General features: G+C 41.1%; 1 protein-coding gene and 1 long non-coding RNA gene across 4 annotated transcripts in view; both read right to left on the bottom strand.

The window, feature by feature from the left end:
- LOC308473934 overlaps positions 1-9,371 on the bottom strand; it is a 391,929-nt gene that overhangs the window by 276,100 nt on the left and 106,458 nt on the right. The window lies entirely within an intron of this gene.
- On the bottom strand, positions 884-9,336 carry TBPL1 (TATA-box binding protein like 1). Of its 3 annotated transcripts, none has more exons than XM_080999787.1 (7): positions 9,195-9,336; positions 6,451-6,642; positions 4,753-4,835; positions 4,574-4,637; positions 3,278-3,381; positions 3,050-3,192; positions 884-2,087 (listed from the first exon to the last, which is right to left on the bottom strand). In XM_080999787.1, exons 2-6 carry the CDS (start codon positions 6,583-6,585, stop codon positions 3,072-3,074), a joined length of 507 nt encoding a protein of 168 aa, XP_080855913.1. In that variant the 5' UTR covers positions 6,586-6,642; positions 9,195-9,336; the 3' UTR covers positions 884-2,087; positions 3,050-3,071. The 3 variants fall into 3 exon arrangements, with proteins under 3 accessions (XP_080855913.1, XP_080855911.1, XP_080855912.1); XM_080999785.1 differs by having other exon boundaries at positions 3,098-3,192; positions 9,195-9,334; XM_080999786.1 differs by lacking the exon at positions 9,195-9,336 and adding an exon at positions 8,815-9,078 and having other exon boundaries at positions 3,098-3,192.

The following is a 9,371-nucleotide window of genomic DNA, read 5'->3' as shown; positions in this document are numbered from 1 at the left end:
TGAAAGTCAACACATATCAAGTAAGTAATTAAGCTATCTCCCCTTATCAGGCTTGCCAAATTGTCTCCCCTCCTATTTCACACACTTTTAAAAATGCAAATGCTCCCAAAGGTTCTCAGGCATGCACTTATGGTGTGTAACGTTCTATGTAAAACCGGCAGCCAAAGATAAAGGAATTCAACGCTACAGCAAAACAAATGTTGCATCAGCACAAGATTTTTTTGCACAATGAAACCACCTTCCCTTGCATACTGTTCTGGACATAGCAAAAACAGACAGACCTCAGCATAACACTCAAATCGGAAGCGTGGCACTCAAATTGGAAGCATAACACTCAAAACAGGGCACATTCGGCTTCCGAAAAAGTTCGCAAACCAGAACACTTACTTCTGGGTTTGCAGTGTTTGGGTTCCAAGGCGTTTGAGTACCAAGGCATTTGAGAACCAAGGTACCACTGTACTTTGTTGAATCCAGTCCATAGTGGCAGTTTCTGATTGTGGCAGCCCTTTCTCACCGTCCATTAGAATTATGGCTATATTTCTCCTGATCACCTGGTTCATGTGTCACTATTTACATTTGAGTGCATGGCACTTGCTTGGAGAATACATTTTTAGAGAACTTTTAAGGGTTGGTTGGCATTGTCCTCCCCGCCCCCCGCCGTTCATGAACAAGTTGATTCTTCTGTATCCATTTCCCCCTCAAAGATTCTCATTATATTTCGCAGTATTTTGCAAAAATAAAAAAGGGCAGGCTTTCAAAAGGATTTTATTTACAGTACTCCACTGAGTCCAGTACAAATCTGGACCATGAATGCTTAGCACCTGCAGCAGTCATGCCCACATTCTGTTCACCTCGAGACTTAGATACGGGAAAGAGACATAGATGCATTTTGACATATTTATTGTAGTTGGCAAGGGTACCATTTTCATTTGCCTTATGATTTACCACTCATCTGTTCCATATGCAGTTTCAATATTGGCTTTTCAAGTCCAAGATTACATGCCAAAGCCAAGCTTTCTTGTTTTGTTAGCATTTTTTAAAAAATAATTCTAACAGTACTATAGCAACATTTGGCAAATATGTGCAGAGTTCTTTAGAAGTAGCATAGAACTGCATCCATGAAAAAATACACTTTTCCCTGAAAATTAAAATCAGTCACTAGCAGTAGTTCAAGGCAGGTTTCCTTTTAAAAACAACCCTGCATCTGGAAATAGGATAGCTGATTTGACTAACGCCAAATACTTCAGAACAGAAGCTTCTCTCATCACTCAAGCCTATTATGCTTAACCCTTGCTTAGACTGGCTGGAAAGAGATCCCCTAAATTCTGCATTTAGTTACAAATATATTACAATAAAACCAAATTCTGTCCTTAGAACACATACATATCTCTCATTCATGTCAACCTAGTCTGCTACAGTTCACTTTACAGGCGCACAAAAATTGGAATAAAATCAGAGCAGAAGATCACACTAACATTGCTCTAGTTACTTTGCCAATATACAATTGTTAATAGAAAAAGGAGAAGGGACGTAACCGAACAGGTATAAAGAAAAGTTTTGCAGACTTTTATTTGTGCACGTTTTATCAGGTGAAAAAGGGTAACGTCTACAGCTTCTTTGGTGCCCAACAGTCAGCGTACAAAAATGTAAAGAATATTCACAAATAAAAACACAAGCTCAACCTATAGAAGTGTTTTCAAATTTAGTGCATATCATGACAAATCTGCTTATGAACACACAGAAATTACTGCAGAAATAAATAGAATGTCTTGTAAAAAGCAGCAATTTCGTATCTTGTAAACGTTTGTTTTTACAATACAGCACTGTTCCAAATAAAATCCAAAAGGGACTGGAGTTTATCACCGCGGCCAAGAGTTTGCACCTCCTCAGCTGTGTTGGTCCAGTTGTCCTTTTCTTCCCCACCTTCTTTTTTTTTTGCTATTAGTCCAATGCGCAGCAGTCTTATAAAAGGTGCTTGGTTAGCTCGCCTAACCGTGAAGTGGCAACTTATAAAATTTCTTTCCTGCTTTCAAACACAAATGGATAAATTTGTTCCACTGCAGTGGCAACAGCCTTTACGTTTGGCCCTGAGGGTAGGACAAGATAAAACATTAGAATAAGGATACACACAAAAGCTAACCCTATAGCTTCAGTTCCTTGATCGTGAATATATTTTGAACTAAACTCTAACAAACCTGAATCGACCAACAGTCTCAATATATATCAACATTGCTAACATTACTTAAAACTGCTACATGGCAAAGTAGGAAGTAAATTCAGACTAACCTGAAAATGCTTGTTCAGCACATGCCACACCTCACCCATGTGCACACATCCCACATCACATCTGTGTACATTCTGGTCTGATCTCCATTGTCTCACACTGACAACCAGGAAACAAAGAGGCCAGAAATCCACACAGGAAGTGGAAGCACAAAACCCAGCAGTGATGCTTTCATTTTTCAAAGAATGCTTCCTGCACTTAGTATTCTAAATTGTCTGGGACACTACCATCGGCAAGTCCAGCAGTCCAACACATAACCCAGTTGTTATACTTTAGATTTAAGTTTTGAGCGCCCTGTTGGCTTTGAGATGAGACAACTTAAATCAAAGTATCTCTTCTTAAATATGCAGCAATCCTATTTGCTAATGAGTTAGCTCAAACAACCACCGAAATCTCCAAAACAAATCATAATCCAACTCTCGTTTTAATCTACAACAGGCACGTCCAACTCCCAAGAGAGTGCACTCTACTCACAGTAGAAAGAGACCAGCTGTGATCTACCCACTGTCATTGCCAGGAGTTGTTGAGCTTTTTGCGGGGGAGGGTTGGCCAAAGTTGTTGAGCTTTCTTTGGGGGAGGGGGTCCTAAAAGGAACACTAACACTAAGGAGATCACTGAACTGTATACTGCAATTGACCTGGGACACACCCACGACTGACCTGTTGGACATGCCTGATCTACAACAATAGTTATCAGATGGCACAGGTACACAGAAATTAGTGGGAAGTCATATACACATGCTGACCTTATCAAACACTTAATTACCTGAGCTACAACACGGAGAAAGTTACTTATTCACAAAAAGGTGAATACCTGTAACTGTGATACTTCCTGTTGAAAAAATCTGTAAAGTAGCTCTGAGAGATTTTATTCTGTAGCACACTGCAGGATGAAGCTCCGGTTCATAACTAAGGAGAAATGCAAAGCTCGCTTTAAAAAATGAAAATGCAAAATAAAAAGAGAGAGAGAAAATAGATATAAAATCTACTATACCTGGCATGGGGTCTGTTGCTTTTTGTGAATTCCGGCAATCTGATTTCAAAGGGCATATTGCATACTGCTAAAACATTGACAACTTTAAAATCTGTAAAAATCACCTTTTAGAAAGAAAAAGACCACAAATGAAAATATTAGGAACTAATCTGAAAGCCAAGGACTTATACACATTTTGGCTTCATTTTAACTAAAAGGCCAACAGTAGTTTAATACAACTTCGAACAAAAATACAACATAAAGGGCAATTAAAACTCTATAATGGTTAGAAATTTTTGACAGTTCTAGGGCAAGGTAAGTTTCTTTTCAGGTCTCATCACACCTAATTAAGTTAGTGTAATTTATACTGGAATTCTTTTGCTTACTAACAATGTACTAATATGGCTTTCAATTACCTGAAGGAGATCACAGACAACTATGAAAGGCTACATTTAGGCACAATAATTCCAAACCTAAAGATAATAAGTCCTATTGATTTCAATGGGAGAGAATTAAGCACATTAAACCTAAAAGTGCTCAATTGTTGCTAGGGTGTGCCATTTACACCTTTTCAGAAAGGATGTCAACTTCCAGTTAACTGAAGTGCATTGACATCAGTTCAGTTAGCTTTGCATAGTTTATACTAGTTGCTACAAAGGCTGTCAACAACCACAAATTCTGCTGAGTATTGGGAAATACAATCATTGTAACTATAATCATTCTTGTAATCATGTTCCTGCTTCATTTCAAACAAACCCTTTTATAGAAAATGTTGATGGGCTCTAACTTTTAAAAGCAACAGTTCAGTTCTTCTTTTGCTCTTAGTGGCAGCAAGTGATCTCCCTTGACTTGGCAAAGGTTTGTGCCTGCCAGAGCAAATGAGAAACCGATGTCTTAAGATGTTTTTAGTGTTTTATACTTGTTTGCCCTGGGCTCCTCTGAGAAGAAGGACAGGATATAAATTGAATAAATACAAATAAAAAGGCCTGCTTTCTCCTTTCCCTTCCCCTTTTTATAAGGCAGCACCAGCAGCGAAAACTTTTGCAGAAAAAGAACAGAGCGTCACCCCTTGTTTCCTTCCCACAAGTAGAAAGGTATGGTTTATCTCCTATGTGTGTGGTTTTTTATATAAGCACAAAACCCAGGGACTTGCAATGCAAAGGAAGAGCACTCATGATTGCCAAGCAAATTTCTGGAAATCTGCTCAGTAGTAAGCCTAATCACCTGGTTTTCTAGAAACAGATCTCTTTAAACAGCAATTCTCTGAATTAAAAACATTTTAAAAGGCCACAATTCATCAGTGATTGAAAGAATTACCTGAAAACCTAGTTTCTGCAGACTACGAGCTAATCGTCTGGCACCAAATTTAGCTTCTTCTTCACTAGATAGGAAAAAAACCACACAAGCGATTGGTTAAGAAGTTAAGGGAGCAAGGGTTAAAATACAGCAACACAGAAGTGATTTTATGGATGATAAAAAACACAAACAATATATACCTTGTAGCTCCTGTGCAAATTACTTTTCCTGAGGACCAAATTGTTGCTGTAATCCTTGGTTTCCGAAGTTTCATTAATACTTTCTGAAATCAGTCAGGAAAAAATATACTTTAAACAAAGAAACTTCCTGATGTAGCAAAAGAGAACAATGAATTACAGGTTCAAATGCTGCCATTTTTGCTAAAGCTCATACACTTTTATTGTTATGTTCATGTTACTATTCCCATTATTTGTTAATTTCATCGTGGCTTCCTTCTGGATAACTTTAACCTTAACCAAAGGGTAAAGCTTTTAGACATTAATTTATTCTATTTAATTAACACACTATACAGTATTTCTTGCAACTATCTTTTGCTATCTTTGCTTCTAACATGTAGACAGGCAGTTGTAACAGGACAAGAATTTTTTTTATTGTTTTTCATGTATGCACTCCTGTTTTTTAAAGGCATTAATGAACCCCAAAGTTTTTTTTTTTAAAAAACACTATTTCAGCCCTTGAACTTCCCCAATAGTCATTATTTTAATGAAAGGGGCGTAAACTCATTTATTTCTTGCATTTATATTCCACATTTCCTCCAAGGTGGTGTAAATAGTACTCCTCATTTCATCCTCGCAACAGCCCTGTGAGGTAGATTAGGCTGAGAGTCAGGCAACTGGTCCAGGGTCATCCATCACCCAGTGAGCTTCATGGCTGAGTGGGTACTTGAACCCTGGTCTGCCAGGTACTAATCTGATGCTCTAACAACTACACCAAGCCAGCTCCTAATGGCACACATGGTAGTCACACTACCAAAAATAACATTCTCTTGCATGTTTGGTCACTGAAATATCTACTGCTTATTACTGGTTATAGTACAGTGGTACCTCCGGTTATATAATAATTGTGAATTATTAATTAATCCGTTCTGGAGGTCCGTTCATAACCGGAAACCGCTAATAACATGCGCTTTCCCTAATGGTGCCTGCCGCACCACTGGAGCGCGATCTCCGCTCACATCCCAGGGCAAAGTTCGTAACAAGGGGCATCTACTTCCGGGTTAGCGGAGTGCGTAACCTGAAGCATTCGTAAGGGGGACGGTTCGCAACACAAGGTACCGCTGTAATGTACATTTTGCTTTGCTACAGGTTTTAATAATCGAATTTCAAGCTAATAAAAAGAAAGCACACTGTCAAGAACTTCACATACATAGGCTACAATCTGACACTTAGCAAGTTTAAGTCTTTTTAAAAAAATGTTTTCAAACACCACACACACCTCTGATCAAACAAATATGCTGTATATGTCAACACATGTTTCCTCAAAGCTGCTGTATCTGCAATATTGAGATGACCTTCACACAAATGACACAATACTTATTAAAAAAGGTGGGGTTAACGAAAATTCAGAATGTGTTGAATCATGTACTGCTCAATAAACAGCTGCATTTTGTCACTTTTAAATATATATATATATAAAAATGACAAAACACAGAAATGAAACTTATCAGATCACCCGACTTCAGAAGTCTTCAACGGCAGTATTTTGAAATTGGGTATGATGGTGTTAAATTCTGCAATTTCATATTAAAAGAAAAATGCCCCTGAAACACTAACAAAACTGCTGCATAGAGAATGAAAATCAACACATTGGTGTATATGTGTTGAATATGCCTTATTAGAAGAAGTCAACGAGTGAACTAAAACTGAGAAGTAACTTACCCCAACATCACGCTTGTATATTACATTTGCTCCCTCTAACGCAATCTTTCGCAAGTTTAAATGACATCTTGTTCGGAAGACACAGACTACATTTGTGATTAAAATGTCCAAGGCAACATCACTCTCCGCATCCATTGGGGTGACTCAGATTAAAACCTCAAGATTCCAACACGACACCATGAAGATCACATCCTTGATTGTGGTGAAGGAGAGAAGGTATACAGGTCAGTTATCTAGAAAAAAAGTCTTAATGCCTCAATATCCTACAAGTCCTGCTTTGAAAAGCATGACAAGTCTTTGCAAAACAACTAGGGATGAATTCAGGACAGCACCAAGGAGATAATTCTATAATTTTTTCTATGGATAGTGTCACAAAGACGTGTCACTTTAAAAATAATATTATTTATTATTACTACTAGTATTGGGTGATATCCAAGTAAGTCATACTCAGAGGTGACCCACTGAAATCAACAGCCTTTCTAACTTAAGTCCATTGATTTCAATGGGTATAACAATGGATACCACTCAGTTTTGATTTTTTTTTTTTTAAAAAAAAAGCCTGCCAGCATCCTCAGGCTGTAACAACTGATGTTTATCTCACAAATTTTGACCAGACAGTGCTCTAAAAGCCTCCACAGACAGCAGCAACTGCCATGTCAAGTTACGAATGGATGCAACTGACTTTGCTCTCAGTGTTTTGCTACTGAGTGGTTAGCAGTTTCTACTCCCAAATTGGACTTGACCAGCCTGCTCACCATGTGAGAAAGCTCTGCTGGGTGGTTCACTGATGGCACTGGTGTCACTGTGGCCATCTACCAGCCTGCTTCATTGCTTTCCAGGTCCTCGGAAAAACAAGGAACCTTCTGGGCTCCTCATGACTTTCTGGAATGATTGTGTTGATAGCCCTGATCATCCTGGTGTTCCACAGTGAGACTGGAGCACCAGCAGTGCTGCCTGGAAAATCCCTTGGAGCAAGGGCTGAAAAATCCAGTGTGCTCAGGAATCCCTTAGGTACCATAAATCTTTGGAAAAGGGCCATCTTCCCTTCCCTTCCCTTCAGGGGAAGTCAGCTACAATCACACCAAATATCACCAGGGAGTAGTCTGTCTATGACAATAGGGCAACATACACACGCCCCTTCCACTGGCTCACTCCTAATGTATACCCTGTAGTGAAAGCCAAAGATCATTTTCTGTCTCTCCAGCCAAACATCAGGTAGAAAGCCTCACAATCCAGCTCCCAAACAAGTTTTCGAGTAAGACAGATTGAAACTCTATGGATGAGCATACACATATTTGTTGGTACTGCACAGAGTACCTGGGCTGGTAAAGCTGAGTCATAGCCAATCCACCCAGGTCTTTGTAGTACATACAAAGATATTACACTTTCTAGCTATTCAAGAGGCATTAATTCATTTCCCAAGCCTTGATACTTGTATACATACAAGTTTCTAGCCTTTAACCTTAACAATTGACTCTGCAGGGCAACTGAACCACAGCAGTCTTATGTGATACCTCATAATAAAGGTATATATATTCCTAGAGGGATGCTTCTTTAGTAAGGCATTCCATATGAAGGCTCTACAGTCAAGACAACCTTCTCTCTGGTCATCAGTTGCCTAAACTCAGATGGTGGTGGCACTCAGAAAAAAGCCTCTGGTACGCACTGTAGTGTTTGGGCAGGTGGGCAGGCTTGAAGTCATTTAGGACATTATAGAAAACCAGGACTCAGAACTGTGCCCAGAAACAGCAGAAAACAAGTATAGCTGTTTAAGAACTGGCAAAATGATATGGTCTCTCTATAACCAACCCAAGTTAGTAACCTTGTAGCTGTGGTTTGTACTAACTCAAATTTTTGAGAATCTTCAAAGGCAGTCCTATATATATACAAGTGATTACAGTAATCCAGACTAGAAATTACCAAGGCGATGAACAACTCTGGCCAAGCTTTATCCAGAAGGGGTTGCATTAACCCTAACTTGCGATGGGTGCTGCATGCCCCTTCCAGTGACAATCCTGGCTCTGTCGGCCACGCCAGAGTGCAAGTCCGGTCCTTTACATGAGCCGCAATCCCATCGAGAACTGAAACCTCTTTCTTGTCTGCACATAGGCTAATTTCACTGCAATACCGATATGGCACGGGAGTTCAGCGTTTGCCATTAGGAGAGATGGAGGTGGTGGGTAGGTGGTGGGGGGAAGAGAACTCGTTTTTTTTAAAAAAAAGACAATTCTCTCCTAAACCCTGTTGGCAGTGATCAGAGCAGGTCCCTATTCCTAAAGGCTCCTGGCTAATCTGAGTCACCCAGGGTTGCCAGGAGACAAACCAGAGTCTGCGGACGGGGGTGGGGGAGGGATGCTGGGTTACCTGCTCTCCTGCCTCCTCCTGCGCTCCTTCCCTTCCTACGGAGAAGGAGGGGGCTGCGTTTCACATGCAGCGGTATGCGCGGGGAAGAAGGAAGACGGGAGAAGCGGGGCGGGCGGAGGAGGGAGGGAGATTCCCCCGCCCCGGGTAGAAAAGCTGCCCAATTTTGCTTAGTTTTAGGACACACGAATCCCGCCTTCTTTTCGGTGCTCGGTTCCTTCCCAGGTGCAAGAAGGGGCGGCGGGAGCAGGGAAGCCCCCCCGGATCTTCCCCTCCCCCTCTCCCCCCCCGGCCCGGCGGAGGACGCCTTAGCGACGCGAGGACCGTTACTGCCGCGCAACGGCCGCGCTCGCCGCTGATCCCTCTCCCCTTCTCTTCCTCACCGAAATCCTATAGGCTCCCGCGCAGCCCAGTCGCTGCGCGACCCGTCGCCGCCGCCGTTCCAACACGACGCCGCCGCCTCTTTCTCTAGCTGTTCCGGGTCTCGAGGCCACCGAATCCCCGCGACACAATAAAACATCACAAAGCGCGCGAACACCATAGACAGAGCCCGCATCCCC

Source organism: Podarcis pityusensis (genome assembly GCF_964106645.2).
Source record: "Podarcis pityusensis genome assembly, chromosome: 3".
NCBI lineage: Eukaryota > Metazoa > Chordata > Lepidosauria > Squamata > Lacertidae > Podarcis > Podarcis pityusensis.
This window is presented reverse-complemented; position numbering and strand designations above follow the sequence as displayed.